This window comes from Balaenoptera borealis (genome assembly GCF_965194805.1).
Source record: "Balaenoptera borealis genome assembly, chromosome: 11".
Lineage (NCBI taxonomy): Eukaryota > Metazoa > Chordata > Mammalia > Artiodactyla > Balaenopteridae > Balaenoptera > Balaenoptera borealis.
This window is the reverse complement of record NC_138868.1, coordinates 53,895,798-53,919,366: the sequence shown is the minus strand read 5'-3', so window position 1 is coordinate 53,919,366 and position 23,569 is coordinate 53,895,798. Positions and strand designations below refer to the sequence as shown.

General features: G+C 53.0%; 1 protein-coding gene across 4 annotated transcripts in view; it reads right to left on the bottom strand.

Annotated features, from left to right (window-relative positions):
* Nucleotides 1-3,085: 3,085 nt before the first annotated feature.
* Nucleotides 3,086-23,569, bottom strand: part of SLCO2B1 (solute carrier organic anion transporter family member 2B1) — a 51,911-nt gene continuing 31,427 nt past the window's right edge. For all 4 annotated transcript variants that reach the window (XM_082343162.1, XM_082343159.1, XM_082343160.1 and 1 more), the window contains 7 exons: nucleotides 20,114-20,216; nucleotides 15,525-15,882; nucleotides 13,242-13,407; nucleotides 7,876-8,039; nucleotides 6,413-6,477; nucleotides 5,969-6,089; nucleotides 3,086-4,949 (listed from right to left, as the gene is read on the bottom strand). In XM_082343162.1, coding sequence (XP_082199288.1) covers nucleotides 4,769-4,949; nucleotides 5,969-6,089; nucleotides 6,413-6,477; nucleotides 7,876-8,039; nucleotides 13,242-13,407; nucleotides 15,525-15,882; nucleotides 20,114-20,216 — 1,158 coding nt within the window. In that variant the 3' untranslated portion in view covers nucleotides 3,086-4,768. The remainder of the gene's footprint in view (nucleotides 4,950-5,968; nucleotides 6,090-6,412; nucleotides 6,478-7,875; nucleotides 8,040-13,241; nucleotides 13,408-15,524; nucleotides 15,883-20,113; nucleotides 20,217-23,569) is intronic.

Here is a 23,569-nt window from a genome sequence, read left to right as displayed (position 1 = left end):
CTGCTTCCAGGGTTAGCCCATTTTATAGCAAAAGGGGAAACAGAAGGAAGGGACTGCTCTGGAAGGGAGAAAGAAAATCAATAAAAATGTAAATCTGGCTGAGAAAAGCTGTCCCAGGCTGGCTGTGGGGGGGAGATAAGACTGGGCAGGCTGAGCCCTGGCTGACAGTGGCAGAGAGATTAGGGGACAAGCAGAGCTGCAGCCAGGGCAGGGCAGAGCGAGGGTGGTGCCTCCCCTCAGGGGTGCCTTCTCCCTGTCCTTACTGCCCACTCCCACCTCCACCCCCATGTGCTCCTTTCAGGAACAGGGGAAGGGGAAGGAAACTTACAAATATTGATCATTAGGTACACTGCCTGTGAATGAGTATGTTATCATTATTTTGTCTTCATACCTTCTGGGAGACAGGAATGATCAACCTCACTTTACAGGTGAAGAAACTGAGAGGCAAAGAAGTTAAATCTTGTTTGGGTCACACCGTGAATCAGTGGCAGAGTCTAGATTTGAACCCAAATCTGACTGACTCTAAAACTCTGTTCTTTTTACTCCACTCCACTGGAGGTCTACAGCCAGGCTTCAAATGGTCCCCAACCTCTGAAATCAGAGGCACAGTTGTGTATAAGTTTGTGTGCATTTTTAATGGAGAGTCTATATCTTTTATAGGATTCCCTAAGGTGGTTGCCACCCACTCCCGTTGCCTATACCATGCTGCGTCCCTGGAGGTGGTGGCCTTTGAGCTGGGTCTGGAAGTTTGGGCAGGACTTCATGAAGCGGGATGGAGAGACAAACAATGGAGTGGGGATGTGAAGAAGGCCAACTGGGTAGAGGGAAGAGCACATGTAGGGGCTTGTTAGGGGGAAAGAATTCAACATGTCTAAAGAATGGCAAGGGTGCCGTGGGTTCTTTCTTTTTTTAATAAATTTATTTATTTATTTTTGGCTGTGTTGGGTCTTCGTTGCTGCGTGCGGGCTTTCTCTAGTTGCGGTGAGCAGGGGCTACTCTTCGTTGCGGTGTGCAGGCTTCTCATTGCAGTAGCTTCTCTTGTTGCGGAGCACGGGCTCTAGGCACGCAGGCTTCGGTAGTTGTGGCGCGCAGGCTCAGTAGTCGTGGAGCACAGGCTTAGTTGCTCCGCGGCATGTGGGATCTTCCCGGACCAGGGCTCGAACTTGTATCCCCTGCCTTGTCAGGCAGATTCTTTTTTTTTTTTTTTTTTTATGTATTTTATTTATTTATTTTGGCTGTGTTGGGTCTTCGTTGTTGCGCATGGGCTTTCTCTAGTTGCGGCAACCGGGGGTTACACTTCATTGCAGCGCGCGGGCTTCTCATTGCGGTGGCTTCTCTTGCTGCAGGGCACGGGCTCTAGGTGCGTGGGCTTCAGTAGTTGCAGCATGTGGCCTCAGTAGCTGTGGCTCACAGGATCTAGAGCACAGGCTCAGTAGTTGTGGCGCATGGGCTTAGTTACTCCGTGGCATGTGGGATCTTCCCGGACCAGGGATTGAACCCGTGTTCCCTGCACTGGCAGGCGGATTCTCAACCACTGTGCCACCAGGGAAGTCCCAGTTCTTGCTCCTCGTTTATTTGTGCTCCAATCATGGCTCCTGGCCCCCTGGCATCTGCCTGCCCTGCAACTTCGCAGCATGAGTCTACAGCCTAAAGGAGCTCCGGGCCAGGTGTCAGGATCTTCATTCTGGTTCCAGGCCTGTTCTCCGCTGGATTTTACCACCATAGCATCTAGTAGGAGACTTAATGCCTCTCCTCCAACTCTCAGGGACAGGGTGAGAAGAAAGTGAGCTCACAGGTGTAATTGCTTGCGGCTTCCCATTGGCCAGAGGCCATGTCAGGGAAGAGGGCTGCTCCCTGGACCCCCTGAATCCCTGGGAAGTCGCTGGCCCTTACCTGTTCCACCCCTGGCTCTCAGCCCCTCGTCTCTCTTGTGATTACTCCTGGAGTCTCCTCCCTGACCAGCCTGGATGATTTTAAGCACAAGCACCTCGTCTTCTTCGAATCTCAGCTCAACCCAGAGGTAGACTAGCATGAAGCTATGGCTGCTTGAGCACCACGGCCCCTACCCAGGCCCAGGGAGAGGCTTCAGCAATACGTTCCTGTTGTCAAGTTCTCAGGAAATTTGCAAAGGTAGACACTCTCACCACTATGGGTCAAGATTGCTAGTTCTTTCCACTCCAAGTTTCCTTGCGTCCCAGTTTCCCTTTATGTGAAGCAGTTGGCATGGGCATTTCTGGAATATGGCTAAGGGGGAGTGGAGTTGGGGATCAATTTAATTTGGATTCATTGGGATATAGTTATGTGGTTCTCAGTCACCTCTATGAATAGATAAATCATTGCTAGCTACCTCTGTACAGAGAATGGCTTCTAGGAATCATCCTACCCACAGTCCAACTCATTTGGCATTGTGACATCAAGGTGTCATATCCAGAGGTCATCTTGTGACATGAAAGTGTTTTCTCCTGCCTGGCCCTGGAAGTATATGGGCAATAGAGGAGAAACAGGTTTGAAATGTATAGAACCAGAAGCTAGTCTTTAGAAAATATTTCCAACCATTAGGGGGAAAATTTTGGAGGTACGCACAGCAGTTAGTAAAAAATCTTATGCTATTTTTCTGAATTGTGAGATGTATTTGTTTTGACTTCTTTTTTCATTCTAAGTAAATATTCACCTTCTTCCCTAATTTTGTGTTCTTTTTCTTAAAGAGGACTCCCCAAATTGTATAAGCGTCAGTTCCCACAAAATCTAGATCTAATCCTGGCTCTGGCATTTACTTTGTGTGATCTTGGGCAAGTTGCTTATCCTTCCTGAACCATCTCCTCTTCTGTAAAACCTGAATGACCATTTGGACAGGTGAGGACTTGGAAAGCCTTGTGACCTTATTCCCCTTCTGAAACCATTACTAGAGGAAGTAGTCAAGCCGAACAAAAGTTAGACCAGGATATACAGGTAGGGGAAGATGTAATATACAAGAAATAACGGTGAGCAATGAATCCAGTAAAACTTAAATCTAAATAACTGGAAATAATCTGGTTATTGCAGACCTTAATACAGTTTGGAAGAAAGGATTTTTGTAACAGAGACACATTATGCAAGAACAAATTTAATAATAAGCTATATCTATAATTCCAGATTATTTCTGCAAAACCTGGGAAATGAGAGGGAAGGAGGAGGAAGATGGACATACAAACAGCCTCTTCTTGTTGGAAGAGACTCTGAAACTCTTGGCACTGATAAATTCAGGCTCAGATATTTGTTAGACATTTAAAGGTATCAACCAGCAGAACAAAAATGGGAATTAGAACTTTTGTACCTCCCTCTTCTTTCATGTGGCATAGCCTCAAAGCCCTGCCACCGAGAGCTGAGCAGAGGGCCAGAGCCACGTCTGCCCCCAAAGTCCCAGCTTCTCCCCTGGCCCACAGCACAGGGCTGGACACGGATTTGGGAAGCTCCTGCTGATGACTCCCTGTCTCTTGCCTCCCAAGCAACCAGATTGGGCTGGAAGCAGATTGGGAAACTCTCTCCCCGTCCCAGGGAGATAATCAGGCCAGATAAGACTAGCTATAAAACAAGACAAGGCAAGACAGGGCCTGACACAGACAAGACCTTGTCTGTTCAGACCCAAGCATCCCATAGACCCACTTATTACACAGAGCCACGCATTATTGCTTCCAGATCACAAGCCTGGGCATCACAAAGAACAGGTTCTTACACCAACCCAGGCATCACAGAGAACCAGATGTTACCCCAAAATGTGGGTGTCACAGAACCAGACATTGTCTACACAACCCCAGGTGACATAGAATCAGGCACCTGGGAGGAAATGGTGAAATTGGGATTCTGCTAGTCACAAAAGTCAAAAAGTGGCTTTGGTGGGCCCAGGTCAAATGTGTGAAATCTTGGCAATGCATGGGTACCAGTGAGTCTATGCTGAGTGTGTTTGGTCTTTGGGACCTGGGTCCCCGTCTCCACCAGGCAGAGAATAGGCCTCGCCCAGACTGTGGCTACCTGAGGGCAAGGGCTGGGATTTCCTGACTCCAGAGAGTGAGTCTCCCTGCACAGCCAAGGCCCCTGGGGCCCTCACACCAGGTTTCCTGAAGGCCCTGCCTAGCCTGGATGTCGTGAGTGGGACCAGTTCCCTCCCCAGGGTGTCTCCCCAAAGCTCAGGGCTCTGCCTCCAGGGGGCGCCAAATGGACACTTCTCAACAGAGGCTGTACTGGCCCCAAGTCCAGGCTGAGCGGGGCTGGGGAGGAGACCTGAGTCTGTCCTGGCCACACAGATGGTCACAGCTGAAGGGGCCTGAAAGCTGACAAGTTCATTTCCACCTGACAGAGATGGAGGCTGGGAGGCTGAGGCTCAGAGAAGGTGCTCCAGGTGAGCAGCAGAGCAGGGCCAGGACCCAGTACGCGGGGCAGCCTGGCCTACTATCGTCCACTGCTCTATCCTCGGGCCCTGGGGGAAAGATACGCAGTCCTTCCACCCAGGAAAGCCTGGTTTCAGGTCAGCCCGTGTGGCTGGGGGAGAAGAGGGGGAAGACCCTCAAGCTTCAGAAGTGGCCAACACAACAAACCCGCAAGTAACTCTTTGGTTCAGGTGAGCAAACTAAGGCCCAGAAAGGGTCAGTGGCTTGCTCAAAGCCACACAGCAAGTTAGTGGAGGACTCATAATTGGAAAACAGGGCTCCCAACCCCCAATCTCAGGCAAAGGGCCCAGAGGACGTACTCGCCATGGCTGCCAGTCCTGGCCAGAACGGGGCCCTGGGACAGCTCACACTGTGGATTCCTCAGGCTCCTTCTTTGCCCCTGACGCTAACAGCTGCTGCTGTAGGCCAGAGTTGGGTATGGTCGCCTTGGTCCCCTCCTCTTTGTCCTGCTGCCTTAGGATGGCCAAAATCAAGGCGAAACAGGCCAGAGAGCCTGTCTTGAAGAAGAACTGGAGGCCGATGAACCTGGGAAAGAGCAAGTGACCCTTGAACTCAGGACCGCCCCGTTCAGGGCTTGGATGTGCTTGGGCTGGAAGCAGAGTGGCGTCAGAAATCATCACCCATTATGTAGCTGGAGACGTTGAGGCGGGGATAGGCCTCCAGCCCCAGGACAGTGGACCCTGTCACCATGGCCTTGGCTGGGAACCCCTAGAATTGACCCCCATGGGGGTCCTTCCTTGGAAGGGGCAAAAGGCTCCAAAGAAGCCTGGGCATTCTCCCTGCCCTGTGCTGACTGCCTCGTGGCCTGGGCTGGCCCTGCCTCCCTCTGGGTCTCTCTAAGGGCTCAGGGGGCCTGACAGGTGCAACTCTGGATCACATCGCTTGCCACAAGAAAAGGAGGATTCCCCCTCCTGTTTGTCTAATTCACCAAGACTCCTCTTGACTTTTCCTCCTCTAGGAAGCCCTCCTGGAACCATGCACTCCTCAGAGCTGGAAGCGAACAGCTCTCTGCTCCCAGCTCTGCTAGTAAGTCCCTCCCCCCAGCTGCCCATCCATCCCAGGGCCTGCAGCCTCTCTGCCTTCAGGTTCCTTTGGTCTCCCCATTGTATGGATGGGAAGATTAAGTCCCCAAAAAGGCAGGTCTCACCATGAGGGAGGCAGAGCTGGGCCTGCATCCTAGGCCTCCTATGTCCTAGATAGAGCCATCTTCCTAACCCACCCCAACTCCCTGTTTCTCTCACAGCTGGGCCGCTCCCCTGATTCTCCCCTCACTCAGCCAGCACAGACTGGTCAGGCCCAGCTTTGCCAGTTATCAGCTGTGTGACTTTGGGCCACTCACTTAAATCTCACTTTCCTCATCCATCAAAGGGGGAGACAAGGTCTAGCTTGCAGGACTGGTGAGACCAGCACTGCACAGAGCACCGGTCACCTTGCAGGTGGACGCCAGTGGACCTCCCCTCCCTGCTGGTGGCCTGCCTGGGACCCCAAGAGTGTTTCCAGAAGCTTTCTCACAGCCCCCTGGTAGCCCCTACCCCCGGTCTCACCGGTTTCGAAGCAGGTCGTGGTCATAGTAGTGGCAGACGGCCCGACGCCCGCAGCTCTGGGCCCAGTACACACAGGTGGTGTCAATGGCACTGCCGTGGATCACGGGGCTTGGCATCCAGGCTGCAGGAGGTGTTCAGGGGACAATGGAACCCAGCACCCCGGTACCTCCCCTGCCCACTCCCTGGCATATATAACTCTTCAGGGCTCTGAGGCACCGAGGGCCTCTTGGCCCATTAAGTCTTCAGCCTTCAAGCCCGCCCCTTACCCTGGTATTGGATGCAGTCTCCCTGATGGGCTGTTTAGCTGCTTGCGCACCCACCTCCAGGGTACCTAGGGCAGATCTGTGACCCTGTGGGCCAGTGAACCCTAAGGTCAGGGACCGGGCCCCACTCATCCCTGTGCCCCCCGGGCCTTGGACCAGTGGTCCCCAGCACATTCTTTACCCAAAACTCTCAGGAGCATGAACTGGATCCCCACAGCCAGAGTCTTGTCTTCTTTCTTCACTCCCCTAACAAGCAGGGACAGGGTGACATGAGGATTGAGAGGGTTCCAGCCTTCAAGGGGCTCTCACCAACCCCTTCTCTCCCACCACCCAGCACCAGCCTGCCCCCAGTCTGAGGTTCTTGGGGAGCGGGGCTCAGGCCCCACACTCCCTTCAACCGGCAGAGCCGGGTCCTGGCTATACCCGCTGACCATCAGGGCCCTGTGCTGACCTCCCTGTGTTGCCGGTCACAGACACCCCTCTCTCCCCACCCCCTGGTCCCACCAAATTCTTCCCTTCCTCCTACACTTGGCAAAACCTGGAGCTGGGCAGCCAGACACGCTGTTTAACTTCCCTGATCACTATGATGTCTCAGCCTGGGGTGCCCTGGCAATCACTGGCTCCTCTTCCTAAGTAATCCCGGCAGCTGGCATTTGTGGAGTGCTTACTACGGCTCAGTTATTCTGTACTGCGCCCCCCACGTCCGCCCCATATGGTAGGTATAGCATTAGGCCCATTTTACAGGTAAGGAAACTGACAGATATTTAGACAGGTTGAGTGACTTGGCCAAGACCCCACGGCTGATGGCTGTCAAGGGTTGGAATTTGTGCCGTACACTGCCTGCATGAACTTCTCTTAATCAGCCTTCCTGCTGGGGCATCTGACTCCTCTACTTTTGCTCTTGCAGCCATCCTGTTTTATGGATCTACATGCCTTCTAATATTGTAAGGGGCTCCATCCCCCTTCTAATTTTCTAGAAAACAGATGGGGAATAAAATAATCCCAGCATAATGAAAATTTGGAATTATCCTGCTCTGAGGTCCTCTTATGGCCTCAGGTGACAATTTGTCAGTCCCAGCAGGCACCCTCAGGACAACGGCCAGAAAGATCTTGGACCAAGAGGCAGTGCTCAGCACAGGCTGGGTCCACAGTGGGCACTTAGTGCTTGTTGACTTGAAGTGGAAGAGTCGTAGACCACACGGATGGGGTTTGGATTTCTAGATGCACCACCTGTGACCAGCTCACTGCAGGTCGGGTGGGGTGGAGAGTCAGGTGACGCTCCCCCACTTCCTCCTCACTGAGACTGGAGGCCAGGGCAGAGGCTTAGGTGTGGCCTCTCCTCCTCTGGGGAAAGTAGGGTCTGGGCTCTGGGCCTTGGCATCAGTACTATTCCACCGAAAACTTGCTACATGACCTGGGGCTAGCTCCTGAATTTCTCTGAGCCTCAGTTTTCTTATCTGTAAGATGGGGAGAAAACTTCATCTCAGCAGTTGCCATGAGGATGAAGACAGGACAGTGAGAGCCTGGTCTGCTTTGGGGGCCCAGGACACCTCCTTCCTTGAACACCTCCCTCAGGATCCCTTATCCTGCCTGTGGTTAGGAACCTCTTGGTATCCACTGGTTCCAGCACGCCCCTGCTTTCACCTTAGGATGAGCATGAAGGAGGGTGTATGGGTGACACTAGCCAGTGCTGCACCCAGGCTGACCAGGATCATGAAGGGCAGCACCAGGTGGCTGCAGGCTGAGTCGCAGGAGCCTGCTGGCACAGGGCCGCCCCCTACCACGCAGCTGCAGTTGGTGTAGAAGACCTAGGGTGGGGAGGGGGGAAGAAGAGCCTTCAGGAACCTCTAAGGACAAGCAGCTGGCCAAGGGGTGAGGCCCCAGGAGGCTTATGAGAGACCCATAGACACACACAAACTGGGGCAGAGCTGGCTGGATGCTGGGATTTCTGACCCTTTGGCTGAGTCAGGATGGCTTGAGCAGCCTGACAAGTACCTGGACACAGGCTGTTTGCACACAAATGGGCTGAGCCCAGGCTGAGGCTGTGGGGAGAGGGGACGTGGAGACGAGAACAGGGAGAGGGAACTAGAAGAGAGTCACCCCCAACACAGCACACGCACACACACACTCATACACATACCTATGTACTCACGCTCTCATACACATACATATACACACTCACTACATATACACACACGTACTGTCAAACATACACTCACACCCCACACACATGCTCACGCACTTATATACTCACACACACTCACACACCACATACACTCACTCATTCTTTCACCTGGTGATGTCAGAATGTTCCAAATTCCTGACTGTCTGTGCAAGGAATTAAAGCAACAAAGTATTTTGAGGAAGGAATTCAGATTTTCCAGTTCAGTGTTCCCCCTTCCTGCTTTACTGAGGTCTTCCAGGGCACTGGATTCTAGAGTGGATTCTCAAGGAGAGATTCAAGCACAGGATGGAGAGGGGCAGATAGCATCAGTGGGAGTCTTGGTTCAGCAGGTAAGGGAGGCGCAAGGAAGGCTTCACCAAAGAGGGGTGTTAGATTTGGGTCTTGAGGAATGAATAGGAGTTCACCAAGAGGAAAATTGGAATGAGCAGAGGGAAAGCTAAATGTAAAATCACAGTGGCATGAAAAAAGCCAGCAAGTCTTTCCTTCTGTCGGGAGCAGAATGCATGCAAAGAGAAGGCAGAGGGGAGGCCTTCTCTGCCTTCTCTTTGCATGGGGGTGGGGTGTGTGTGTGCTGGGGCCACACTGTGAAGAACCCTGGACACGAAAGAGAACATGACTGCTGTTTCCAGAAGCAGCGTGGACTAGGTGCCCTGTCAGTCATCCTGCTGACAGCAATCTAAAATGATGGATAAAAAAAAACAATGAAAACAATGTCCTGAGAGCATCTATGAGCTGGCAGGAAGGAAAAAATACTCAGGTTCAGTACTAAGTGAGGCAAACCCAGAGAGGCGAGCAGAAGCCTGAAACAAGGTTTGGCCGCCAGGTGTTTGCAGAACCTTGTGCAATGGAGCACAGCTTTCTGAGGCTGGGGGCTACAGGGCCAGAGGACGAGTCCTAGCCCTCCTTCCTGCCAGGTGAAAAGTCTAATAGGAGACGCCCGGAAAACTGGGGCCCCACCAAAGGCTGAAGAATGAGGAAAAGCTGACCCTTTTCTAAAGTGCAATGAAATGTCCTCAGGCTCACATTTGATTGCAACCCTCATTCCCAGCCCCAAGTTGGCCTGGAAAACCCCCAGATTCTTTCAGAATTGGTCTAGACCACCAGTGTCCTCAGACGCCTCAACAGGAGCAAAGCTGAGCCAGGAAGACCTGGCTTTTCTTTTCTGCCCCTAGAGCACAGTTTCCCAACCAGTGTGCCCCAGAGACCTTGGCCTCAGCTGAGCGACAGGCGTGCAGGGAACCCATCAGCCCTCGGGGTGACCTGGTGAACTCCGGGCAGCTGGAACTCTCTGGGCCTTTCACCTCCAGCTTTGGCAGCTTTAGACTCTTCCCAATGTGAAAAGGGCTGGGAAGCCCTGAGATGGATGCTGGGAGCCTTGGAAAGATTTTAAGCATGGCAGAGACAAGACCTGATAGCACAAAAGCTGCTCTGGCTGATGCAAGAGGATGGACCTGATTGGGGAGGCTGGTAAAGAGGCAGGAGGGAGGGGGAGGGGGAGGGGGATGGAGAAAAGGGTTTTGATTTGAGAGATATTTAGAAGGTGGAATTAGGGCAAGGTGAGAGAGAAAGAGACGGGGAGAGAGAGAGAGAGACAGAGACAGAGAGAGAGAGGAGAGATTGGAGACCTAGGATTCCAGCTTGGGTGTTTGGGTGCTCCATCCATTGCACGACAAGGCTATGCTGCCATATGTGCCTGCCCCCCTGAGCACACACTGTTTGGACCTTCACCACGGGCTGAGCAATCCACTGGGTCGGAGATACAATAAAGGGACAGGTAAGTGGAGAAATATGCCAAGGCCAGGTTATTGGAAGAGAATTATCCTGTTCTTTTTTCTGGAGGCAGAAGGTTGCTGGGAGAGATAAAAAAGCTAGAGGCCTTTCTCTTGGGGTTTTCCCAGCCCTTCATTCATATTCATCTAATTCCATGGCAGGAAGTTCGTCTTATGAATGACTTTAATCTCTCCAGCTGCCTCTGATTCTCACCCCCTAGGACCCCACCCCCTGAGCCCTAGATGCTGCCGGCCATCCAGGTCTCCCATCTTTCCCCTGGGCCTTTACTCATTCATAAATTGTTACTGAGCACAGCTGTGCTGGACACTGACTGATCCATCTCTGGGCTGAGTAGCTCAGGTTGGCCTGAGGAGGCAGGCTCGCCAACAGACAATTCCAGGCCAGGGTGACAGTTCGTGAGTGCTGACCAGGACTCAGCTACACCCTCCTCCAAATACTATACCCAACACAACCTCTGAGGATGCACTGGAGAGGGGGCTGGGCTCAGAGGCCAGAGCCCTCAGCTCTAGTCCCAGCTCCGGCATTAAAACTTTGGGCAGGGCTTCCCTGGTGGTGCAGTGGTTAAGAATCCGCCTGCCAATGCAGGGGACATGGGTTCGAGCCCTGGTCCGGGAAGATCCCACATGCCGCGGAGCAACTAAGCCCGTGCGCCACAACTACTGAGCCTGCGCTCTAGAGCCCGTGAGCCACAACTACTGAAGCCCACGTGCCACAACTACTGAAGCCCGCGCACCTAGAGCCCGTGCTCCACAGCAAGAGAAGCCACCGCAATGAGAAGCCCGCGCACCACAATGAAGAGTAGCTCCCACTCGCCACAACTAGAGAAAGCCCGCGTGCAGCAACAGAGACCCAACTCAACCAATAAATATATAATAAAAATTAAAAAAAAAAAGAATCCGCCTGCCAATGCAGAGGACACGGGTTCGAGCCCTGGTCCGGGAAGATCCCACATGCCGCGGAGCAACTAAGCCCGGGCGCCACAACTACTGAGCCTGTGCTGTAGAGCCCACGAGCCACAACTACTGAGCCCACGTGCCACAACTACTGAAGCCCATGCGCCTAGAGCCCGTGCTCCTCAACAAGAGAAGCCACCGCAATGAGAAGCCCGCGCACCACAGCGAAGAGTAGCCCCCACTCGCCGCAACTAGAGAAAGCCAGTGCGCAGCAACAAAAGACCCAACTCAGCCAAAAATAAATAAATAAATAGATAAATAAATAAAATTAAAAAAAAAAAAAAACTTTGGGCAATGCCTGGTCCTTTCCTGGGCCTCCCTTCCCCATCTGTATAATGGGCATAATAGAAGTGTGATTACTGCATGCTTAAAATTCCTCAGGCACTGTGCTGAGTGCTTTTCATGGATATGTCATGTGGCTCTTCACTTAATGAATTTATCTGGGTAAAACATTAGCACAGTGCCTGGTATATAGTAGACACTCAATACCTCCATTTCACAGACCAGGAAACTGAGGTACAGATTAAAAAATTCGCCTAAGGTAACAGAGCCAGTTAGAGGCGGAACAGGGATTTGAACCAGGTGGCCTGGCCTCAGTGCTCACAGGCCCCTATCCACAGGAGTTCGCTGTTGCCTCAGGGATCCAACCCCAGCTGCCAGGGCCTGGGGGACTTTGGAAGGGTCTCCGGGAGATCAAACCAAGTCAGGACAGTAAGTGCTAGGAGGCTCGAAAGCCTGGATTGCGATTATTCCAAATGCAAACAGTTTACACAGCTCAGGTGGCGCCTGGCTGGTTTCTGAAATATCATCAGCCAGGTGCTTTACTCTGCGCCAGCCCGTGGGGCCCAGGTCTCTCCCTGTAGGAGTCTTGGGCTTAGATGCGGATGCCCAGCAGGACACAAGGGCAGGGGTTCCGCATGATGGGAGTGGGGGTCTCCGGAGAGAGGGAGGCGTTGTCATAACAACCAGCCTGACACCACACCCACACACATGCTTTATTCCAGCCTGGGGGCCCTGAGGAAGGTGAGCATTGTCCCCACTTGTCCTTTGGGGGCGATGAGAGGAAAGCAGAGGAGGAAACAGCTGGTCTTGGTGGTACTTCTAAGATTCACGTAGAACGCACTGTTGCTAGTTACGCTGCCCACTCCTCCTCTCCCCCACGACCCCACCCCCGGGAGCTCCTTGACAGCAGGGACCCTTGGCTCTGGGTCTGTCCTCAGCCCCCAGCACAGGGCCTGGCACAAAGGAGAGGCTCCGCGAAGGTTTGTTGACTGACTGACTGACTGACTGAATGGGCTCATTGCTCCAGCCTCCCCACTGGTCTCCCTGTCTCCTGGCCTGCATTCTGTTCACCTTCTTCCGCACTATGGCCTCAAATGTGATCAGACACAGGTCTGACCCTGTCACTCCCCTGCTTAAAACCCATCCAAGTCTCCGCATTGCTCTCCAGATAAAGGCCCTACTCGTGGCCTGGCATTCAAGGCCCTTCCTTATCTGGGCTTTGCTTTCCCTCCATGAACCCTTATGCTTCTGCTCCAATAATTTCTTTGCAGTTTCTTGAAACACTGTATTTGTGTGTGTATGTGTGTGTGTGTGTGTGTGTGTGCGTGTGTGTACCATGTGATGTGCCCTCCCTGCCTGGAGAGCCCTTCCCTAGTTTGCCTGCCCACCCTTGAAGATCCAGCACACATGCCACGTCCCGTGAGGCCTTTTGGGACCCTCCCAGGTGGGATGTATCTCCTTGCATCCTTGTCTGTACTTGTGGGGACCACCTCTCCTGCCTATCACCAGCCCTGGAATCCCTGAGTTACTTCCTTCTGCACCTCCCCTGCATGGACAGCTGGGGCCAGATCTGGTTCACCTCTGCGCTCTGAGCCCTGGCACACGGCTGGGCCCAGGCTGGCAATGAAAGCTTATTGAAAGAATAAAGTTCTACATCTGCCAGCAGAAGGAGACAGATGACACAGACAGAGAGAAGAGCCAGAGCGAGACCGTTCAGAGCTGGGAGCGGGGCAGGCGCACAGAGGTGGGGAGGGCAGAGCCCGTGGGAGGCAGAGGGAGCGGCCAGAGGCCTGACCCACCTGGCTTTTGTCCGGAGCCTCGTGGACTACCCGGCTTGCGCAGCCCGCGTGGCAGGGCGTGAGGTACTCCACACGAGCGCTGGAGTCACAGACAGGGTTAAAGTCGTCTGACGGGCAGGAGCAGGCCTCCGTGCAGCCTGGAAATAGCTCCAGCCCAGGCTGGCCACTGGTGGGAGAGAAGGCCAGCAAGGTTGGCCTGGCTCTCCCTCCCTCAGGCCACGAGCCAGGGCTCCCTCAGCCCTGAAACCTCCCCTGACGGCCATGGTCAGAGATTTCAGCTCCACGCAGAGGTTTTTCACTGTCAGAGCTGCTCCATGACAGGCAACGGTGAGCCCCTTGCAGTGGAAGCTGCAGGAGGCCTCCAATGGGAGAAGTGGGGAGCAGAGTCTGGACCAGAGGCTCTGAGACCCCCTTCCAGCCCCAAGACCCTACAAGTCTTTGCGCTGCTTCTGCAAACATCTCTGTTCCTCAGTGACCCTTTCTTTTAGGGAACATAAGATAAATTCTTCTCAGAATTTAGGCTCAGATGAAAAGTGCCTTTATCTCAATGAGCTGGATTGCTTCCTTTTCTGGGCAAATTAGAACTGTATGTGAGGGGCCCAGTCAGGGAACCTGAGTAGTTGTGGGATCTCCGACCTGTTCTTGCCTCTCTCTGGCCTCAGTTTCTCTGTCAGCTCTGCAGGTTCCCCTTCCCGTCGCCATCCTGCAGTCTCACGACCTTTCCCTCACTCTCACTGCCCTGTTCGCTGTCTAGGGCACATTTTAGACCCACCTGACTCCCTTCTGGGGGCCTGCCCCCAAGTCCCAGGAGTGACTCCGCTCTAGTCTGAGCGGGGCCAGGGATGCCCAGGGGCAGGAGATCAGAAGAGAGGTGACTCCACCTCTCTGAGCCTTGCTATACTCATCTGTGAAATGGGGATAATGGTAGGACCCATCCCGGAGATCCCGTGAGGGTTTAATAATACGGAATGTGGGAGGAGCTGGATGTGTAGGAGACCCTCAGTTCTCAGCAGCTGTTGGTACCATTAGTTGTGCTGGAGTATGAGAAATTCTCAGTTTGTTCAGTTGGTCCCCAAAGGTTTCTTCAATGAATTATAACCCAAAGCTCAGTGAATAAATTGCAAGAATATAGATGAGAACCTGGATGAGATGAGATGTCAGGGTCAAGGTGAGAGGCTTCAGAAGAAGAGACAAATGGGGCATGTGAGGTAGGCTCACTTTTTCCCATTTGCTTTTTTTAAAAATTGTGGTAAAATATTCATTTACTTTTTACTCTAAAAATCATGAAAAGTTCCTGGCTCCCTCCTCAGACCAGGGGCTTCATGAGGGCCTGGCTGAAGCCCCACCTCGGTGCCTAGAACAAGGCTCTGCAGACAGAAGGACCCACCCTGGACCTTTGGGAAAAGGAGAAGGGACAGGTAAGGAGGGGAGAGGGAAGGGAGATGGGGGAGAGGTCAGCGAGGTGGGAGCTGGGACAGAAGGGGCAAGGGCTGAGCATTTGTGGGCTGAGGCCCCCGTAGTCACACAGAAGGAGCCCCAGGTGTGGAAAGTTGGCCCCTGGGTGGAGGGAGGAGATGCCAGGGGAGAGGAGAAAACAGAGCAAGTTGGGGGATTCTAGCTGGGTGTTGGGCCAACCTAAGCCTGGAGCAGTTTCCCAGGAAAAACAAAATCATTCCAGAGAAGAGGCAGCAATGGAACTTCCAACACTCTCTCCAAGATGGTTCCCGGGGGAGAGGGTCTGTGTCTGTGGAGGACTGTGGGCGGGGTGGGGGAAGGAGAAGGGAGATAGGCATCATAGGCTTTCCCCCTGGAGGGTAGAGGCAGGTGCTGCCCCACAGATGTGGAAAAGATCTCTGGAATTTTAGGGTCATGGAACAGCAGAATTTTAGCTCCCAGCCTCTAAGGACCAAGGATCTCTGAAGTCTCCAGGCCAACTCCTTCCCAGGGCATAAGTCCCCTCTGCAGCACTCCTGATAGGGGCCTTCTTACCTGTGCCGTCCACACAAGTGGCCTTGCCCTGCCTCATCTTCCACCCCACCCCAGGCCTGAGCTGTCCTGCCCACGAAGTCCCATCCTTACCTAGTGGTGCCTGACACCTTCACTGGAGCCTTCAGGAGACAAGTCCCACTGTTCACAACTGAGCCAAGCGGGCAGGGGAGGGGAGGGGAGGGGAGATTTGAGGTGGGGGGGCGCCCCACTGACCTGGCCTTATCCGGGCCACCCCCTCCCGTGTCCCTGGCACCCTCCTGCAGCTTTTACTCACAGGCTCTTGCACATACTCACCCAGGCTGGTGGTTGATGCCTGCAATCTGGTGGGTAGAGCAGCCCATGAAGAAGAGGGGCGTGCTGAGAAGCAGGCAGAACAGAGCCCCCAGCAGGCAAAGGGTGCCGCAGTGCATGGGGCCCAGGCGGAGGCGCTTGACCAGGATGCCCCCCACCACGATGCCCACGATGGCCAACGGGATGGTGAGGCAGCCTATGAGCAGGTTGGCATAGGATGCTGTGACGGAGAACTGGCGCTCCAGGAACTTGGGCAGGAAGGTGGCCATGCCTGCCACCATGGACGACATGCACACCTGGGACAGGACCACCAGCAGGAAGATGGGGTGGCGCAGGGTCCGCAGCATGACCCTGGGAAAGACTGTTGGGGTGAGGGGAGGGACGGTCAAAGTGGGCCGGCCATGCCATGCGTTTCTGTCCCATCCTGCCTGTTCAGTTTGTTCCCTTCCTTCCATCCCATCTCATTCCACTTAATTCTGTTGCATTCAGTTCCATCCCATTACATTTGAGTCCTTTCCATTTAATAATATTCCATCTTTGAAATTCGGTTGCTTTGCATTCCATTGAGTTAGACTGCATTTTATTCAATTGCATTTCCTTCCACTCAGTTCTACTCAAAATGCGATTCCATGTAGTTCCCTTCTATACCATCCCATTTGAGTCTATCTCATTCATCTCATCCCATCTCATATCTTCTGTTCTACTTATTCATCTCATTTTTACCCCCACTCAGTCCTTTCCATCCTGTCCTGCAATAGCTCTTTCCAAGCCAACCCAGGCCTTTGTCTTCCCTTCTGTGTCCCCAACATGGGACAGCACCCACTCCCCTGATTTCCCCATTCCTAGTTTATGTTTCTCCACAGCACTTTACCTAACATACTACACATTTTACTCATTTAGCCATTTTACTGTCACCCCACCAGAATGTAAGCTTCATTTAGAGCAGGGATTTTTATCTGTTGCGTCAATTGCTGAATCTCCAGAGCCCAGGGTATATAGTAGGCACTCAAAAAATACTTATGGAATGAGTGAGAGAATGAATGAATGAGAGAATGAATGAATGGACATACAGCCTAATAGGTGATCAAATAGCAAAATGTTGGAGCAGAATCTAAAACCTCCGGAGAAGGTGGAAGCTGAGCAGGCCTGGTGCTGGGCAGCTTCTTGGAGGTAGGACAGAGGTAGGGTCTGAAGAACGAGAGGATCTGGAGAGGTGGAGGGGAAGGAATTCCTATAGGGGCGCAGCCGAGGCAAAAGCTTGGAAACAAGAACAGATGAGACGGCTCTGGCTTTGAAGCCCTCCCCTCCCTTGCTGCCTCCTAAACCAATGCCTGTGTACAGGTCTCCCTCCTTGCAAATCTGCTAAACTGAAGGGCACATGACATTGGGTTGGTTCCGAACTCTGGGCTTCAGGGCCTTCATCAGCAGGGGCAGCCGAGGTGATGGACCAGAGGCTTTGTGGGACTCTCTCTCCACCAACAACAAAAGAGAAAGACGTGTTTCTGCCCTCAGGAGGCGAGATGAAGTTAGACATAAGGTGTGAGGGAGAGAGGAGGAAAGGCCTTTCTAAGAAGAGGCATCGGGGCTTCCCTGGTGATGCAGTGATTAAGAATCTGCCTGCCAATGCAGGGGACACGGGTTCGATCCCCGCTCCGGGAAGATCCCACATGCTGCGGAGCAACTGAGCCTGTGTGCCACAGCTGCTGAGCCTGCGCTCTGGAGCTCGCGAGCCATAACTACTGAGCCCACGTGCCACAACTACTGAAGCCCGCACGCCTAGAGACAGTGCTCTGCAACAAGAGAAGCCACCGCAATGAGAAGCCCGGGCACCCCAATGAAGAGTAGCCCCCGCTCATTGCAAATAGACAAAAGTCCGAGTGCAGCAGCAAAGACCCAACACAGCCAATAAAAAATAAATTAAAAAAAAAAAAAAAAAAGAAGAGGCATCAGAGGAGCTTTAAACACTTGCCAGGCTGGGCTGGTGGGGGGAGATGGCCATGGGCTCCTCTGGGCTGAGTGGGGGTGAGGGCGTGGCTCCCTTCTGTCCCTGCAGCTGCAGGGCCAGGGAGTTTCTGTCTGTCCTCAGAGCATGGCCAGAGCCGAGCCAGCTGGTTCCCTAGCCCCCTGGGCCTGGCCAAGAACTGTTTTGTTGGGCGGGGTGGCTGGGAGCTGGGGCTGTGGAATTCCCCCTCTTCCTGTCCCAGGCCTTCCTCCTGCCCTCAGTTCCTTGCCACACACGCAGTGCACTCAGCGGCACTGGGAGTGGGGAGGGAGTGACGCCGGGCCTTCACCCCAGCGAGCTGCTCCAGCTGCCCTCCCTCCTTGAGCTGTCCTGGCGAGGAGTAGCCTGGGCTTGGCCCAAGCTGTACGGGTGATGCAGGTAGGGCCAAGAGAGGGCAGGGACTCGCCCAAGTTCATCTAGGAAGGTCTGGGCCAGGCCAGGAGTTGCTGGGAGCTTCCTGGCTGCTCGTGTAAGGGTCGTTGTCCCTTCTATCCCTCCACTCCCACCCCATCCTGCGTTCCTGTGCCTCTGGCTGCCTGACTCTAGAGGGCTCCATCTCATGGACTGTTTCCGTCCCATTCTCCTGTGCTCATCACTGCAGTACACTTTGTCCCCATTCTCTATCTCTCTTCAGCATCTGCAACCTGCCCCTAGAACAGATGGAAAATTTCTGGAGGGCAGGGCTATGCCTTTAGTTTAGATAAGGATGCCTGAAGGGGAGCTCCAGGGCTGTCTCTAGCTCAGAGACTTTCTTTCCCACTAGACAGGGGCTCCCCTTAGGTCAGCACAATGTCTCCTCCCATCAGACAAGCCAGGGCCTCTGTCCACTGAGAGACTATGTCTCCCTTATCAGACAGGGGCCTCCTCCAGCAAAGAAGCCAGGTCTCCTCTATTAGACAAGACAAGTTCTCCCTCCATTCAGCGAGGGACTGTGTACCCTCCATCAGACAGGGACCTGTGTCTCTCCCATCAAACAGGGCCTCTCCCAGCTCAGGGACTATGTCTCCCCCATCAGATAGCCTTTCCTTAGCTCAGAGACTGTCTTCCCCTGAGTTTAGGACTCCTTCAGCAGAAGGACCATGTTTCCTCCTCCCTCTGCCTCCCCACTGGTCCTAGGTGGTCAAGGCCAAGCCTTTGGATCAGACTGGCACCTCTGGAGCTCAGCAGAAAGCCCAGAAGCCAGGGTGGCTGACCAGCCACAGGGCCTGTGCCGGCCGTGCCTTGGTCTCCCCTAGGATCATGTAGGAGCTGAAACCATCAGAGATAATGTGGCCCAGGACACCTGCTCCAGGATCCAGTTTCAGCGACTGGCCCCAGCTTGCCTCTGGGCTGAAACCAAAGCAATGATTAACAAGCTCTTCCATGGAACAGCACACTAGGGCCTTCTAGCAGCTGGGGGTGACCTGAGGTTAGGGAGTCTAAGCCCCTGCCTCTAGGCCCAGCCTCTTGTCCCTGAGAGTACTGGAGAACCAGGGGCTAGATCACTGGCACCCCAGCATCAAAACTTAGGCCCCAAGAAGTGGGCCTAATTAACTTCCTATTGCAAAATTCCTTGGGGATGGCGGGTGGTTCCAGCAAACCCTGCGGTTATCACCCTCCTAAACCACAGGCAACTCAATTTACTGTCCTGGGATATGGTCAGAATTATAACAGGAGGGCAGGGGTGATGACTAAAAGAATAATTGTATCATATCAATACAAGCACAGTTTTTTAATCCATATAAAGGACCTTCCATTCATCATCCCATTTGAGTCTCCTAACAGTCCTTGAGAGAGGCAGAGCAAGGATTACTGACCCAATCTTTCAGATGAGGAAACTCTGGTTAGAGGAGGAAAGTAACTTCTAAAAGATTGTCCGCTGGTCAGTGTCAGGGGCAGGCCTCTAAACCAGGTCTTCTGACTTGCTGTCCAGTGCTCTGGCACACCACAGGCACTCAGTGTTTGTGGGATCAGACTCTTTAGAAAGGATGGCGTGGTCACAACATGGACCCTGGTTATTGATCCATTTAGTTCATAGTCTCAGGGTCAGGTGACATGGATCTCACCTCTCACTGTACAGATGGAGAAACTGAGGCTCAGAGAGGAGCAAGGGCCCAGGACAAAAGCCCAGATTTCTGGACTTCAGCCCAGAGCTCCTTTCGCCTATGCCACAGCCAAGGACTTTAAAAAAAATAAATATTTACTGAGAGCTTCCTGTTTGCAGGCTCCACGGTGGGAGGAGAAGAAGGGTCACAGATGAGCCAGCACAGGCCCTGACCCTCAGGAGCTCACTGCTTGGTAGAAGGGTTGGACAGTACAGATCTGAGCTGACACAGGAGTCCTGAGGTTCGGAGAGACGAGAGGAGAGAGAGAGAGGCTGGGGAAAGGACAGAGTGGTTTGACCTAGAGGAACAAGAAAGATTTTAATAGATAGCGATAAAAAATGATGCTCCAGGCAAACGGGACCCTTTGAGCAAAGACTGACAGGGAATATATGGTGCTCAGGAAGGGCCTGTACATGTGGAACGTGAATCAAGAAAGGCAGGAAGGGCTGGATTCTGTACAGTCCCATGTGCCCCTCTGGCCCCACCTCTGGCCTCAGCTCACTTACCTTTGATAAACTGGATCACAGTCAAGTCTGGGGCAATCTGGGCTAGGCCATCCTTCTTCTCTGGGGACTCCCCAGGGCTCCGCTCGGAGGAGGTGTCCTCACCCTGGGAAGACACACGGCCAAGGGCAGTCAGCTGGATGTCAGGCATTCTGCTCAGAGATGCTGTGCGCTGGGGACGGGCGCTCTGGGAGAGGAGAGGGCGGGGGTCTGTCACTGCCAGCAGTGTCCCATTTGTTCTTGGCCCTGTAGATACTTAAGTGGTTTTTGAAAAAATGGATGAAATTCCAATGGTTGCACTCTGTCATCACCATTATTAACATCGTAATAACCAGCATTACCATGAAAATTCCCACCGTAGCCACCATCATCATCATTATTCCCATCACCTTAAATATCACCCCCATTCGCATCACCAACATCATCATGAATAAACAACCAATGGAGTCCTTACTACTGTCATTGCCTCTGTCAAGGTCACTAATTGCCTGCACAATCACACCATCCTTATCACATCATCACGGTCACCTGAGCCTTCGGAATCACCAGCAACAACATCATTATCGGAACCACTAATATCATTATCGCTGTCTCTCACATCACTGTTACCCCCACCACTGTCTTCACCGCCATCAGCAGCATCACCAACCTCTATCCAAGGTTATCACCACACCGCTACCTTCGGTTTTGTATCGCTCACGGCTGTCAGCACCTGGAGAGTCACCAGGAGCAGGAGCCTCCAGCGCCCATCCTGTTCCATCCTGTCTGCTGTGCCAGGAAGGGAACTGGGTTGGGAGAGCCAAGAGGCGACAGTCCCCTCCTCCTTTTGGATGAGTCAGACCACACCCAGAGGGGACTGCTCAGCCCTGCGACCACACTATGAGGAAGCACATGGCTAACCTGTAGTGTGCCCCTCCGCCAGGGTGAGGATGGCCTCTGTGCAACGCCTGAAAAAAAGGTCTCTGATCCCAGGAAAGAGAAGACTAGGGGTGATACAATTACGGTCTTCTGATTGCACCAAAGAGGGAAGGAAATAAGGATAAATAATGGTTAATGGTTACTGAGCACTTAACTACCATCCCAGCGCTGTTCTAATGACAAATCCGTTAACTCATTGAAACCTCACAGCAACTTTCTGAAGTAGGTACCATTATAATCCCTATTTTTCAGGAGATAAAACTGGGACACAGAGAGATGAAGTAACCTGCCTGGTCACACAACTTGTAAGTGGTTTGGCTAGGATTTGAACCCGAACAGCTTGACTCCAGGGCCTGTGTGCATTTGGCTGGTTCACCCTAAGGGCAGGGGGAACCAAGGCTTTGAGTGAACCAGCACTAAGTGCTGAGTATTCTGCCTGCCTTACTCCAATACAGCAGTGCTTTCAGGCAGGTACTATTACTGTACCCATTTTTTATATGAGGAACTAAGTCTTAGAGAAGTTGCTTCTGGCACAGGGTCATTCAAGTATAAGTGATCGAGTGGGGTCTGATTTTACTACACTTTTCTGTGCAGCCCGAGACCAAGATTAGAAGCAACAAGTTCCATGGAGAAAGACTGAAGCCCAATGTGACGAGCAGCTTGGATGAGGCTGCCCTTTGAGGAAGTGAGTTCCCCATCACTAGGAGCATGCAAGCACAAACTGACTTCCCCCTGGTCTAGGGTGCTATATACCATGGGGAAGGGTGGGTTGGGCTGGAGAGCTCATCTGAGGTCTCTGGTTCTGCCTCTTCTCTCCCCACAGAGCCTCTGTGAGGTCCCCATAAGATTCACCCTCTGGCTGGTGTCTGACACCTTCTCTTCTGTCTCCCATCTTTTTTTTTTTAAAGGAGCAAATACTGGATCTCCCCACATTTCAGGACCTCCATGCGGGCCCCCACCCTGGGAGTGCCCTGTTCCAAGCCTCTTCCACCTCACTTCCAGGTGTTGGCTGGCTCAAGGCTGGCCCTGCCCCAGCAGGGAAATTCATTCAAACATCCGTTCAAGTGTGTTTGGCCCCCGTGGGCTTCTCCCTTCCTCGCCTCTACTTTTATTCCAGCAGGTACTGGGCTCTGGGTTTCCTGGCCTCAGGGGAGGTTTGTGGCAGGGCAGAAAGTCATTGTTGCAAGATTTTCCTTTCTGGCTTTTGTTTCCAAAACCTGATACCATTGAGAAGATTACTCTGGGTGTTTTGGGGGGTGGGGAGGGGGGCTGTGAGGAGAGGGAGAGGAGAGAGGGGTTCCCTGAGAAGCAGGAAGCCACATAGCCTCTGCGACAGTACCCAAGAAAGCAGTTCACTTCTCAGGGGCAGGCTGCAGAATGACTTAAGGAGGCTGGGTCCCCATGTTCCCAGCCACACGGAGCCTCTCAGCTCCTAGCAGGTTAAGGGGGACCGCATGGACCAGGATGGATTGAGGCTGATACCTGCTAGGGGTGCAGTGGGGGTGAGAATAGGACCTCCCTCGTGCCTGGACACCCTGTAAGACCTCAGGACCTTTGCTTCACCTTGGTGGGGGAGCCCTGAGAAAGGCTGAAGTTGAATTTCCTACTGAGCCAGGAGGATGGGCATTCAGAGTAGAAGTTAAGTTGATTTTCAGAGAAAATAACTATCTATCTTATACACACTTAGGGTCTGAGTAAAACCTTGTTCAGTGTCTCTCCCTTGCTGAACTCTGAGCTCTGTAAGAGCAGACACCACGTTTACCTTGCTCTCTGTTGAAACTCTGATGCCTAGCACAGGGCCTGGAGTGAAATAATGGATGTCTGTGAAACATCTATGAAAAGAAGGAGTGCAAGAGATGGCTCCCACGGGCAGTGGGTGCAGGCAACGCCAGGCTCTTGGAAGGAAAATGAGAACATCAACAGGAGATGCTATTGTGCTGGCAGCAAGCTCAGAGATGGCTGCTGGTTCAAGGGCGGGCAAAGGGTCCACACTGAGCCCCCAGGGCCTAGCAGAACGGAGACTCCAGCCATGCCAGGCCACTGGTATGTGGGCTGGTGGCTCCTGCTCCAGCCTCACTGGGACCTGCAAAGGAAGGAGACTTACACACCACACAGGAGCAAATAAGTTGTGAGGTTAGGTAATGCCGACTAAAACCTGGCACTTGCCGTCTGCCTCTACAAGGATTAAATCACAAGCCGCTGTGACCGCTGACCTTCAACATCCCCTGAAAGGAGTTCAGGGTGGAGACCAGGAATAAGACACGCTGTGCTCTGGGAAAAACTGGCAGAACAGGCCTTCAGATAGTTAGATATTTTCAGGAGGAGATTTTATGAGCCCAGTTTGTGCATCTCCTCATATCTAGAAAAGCACTAAAATCCTTCCTGGTGACGTCTGCTCCTCGTGACTTGCAGCAACCTTTTACAAGAATGTGTGCTTGATTGCATGTACCACACCTCCTTCCCCAGCTTCACCAAAATCACATACATACTGACCTTCCCCCACACCTCTTTGGAGCAGTTTCTCAGAGCTATCTGATATGC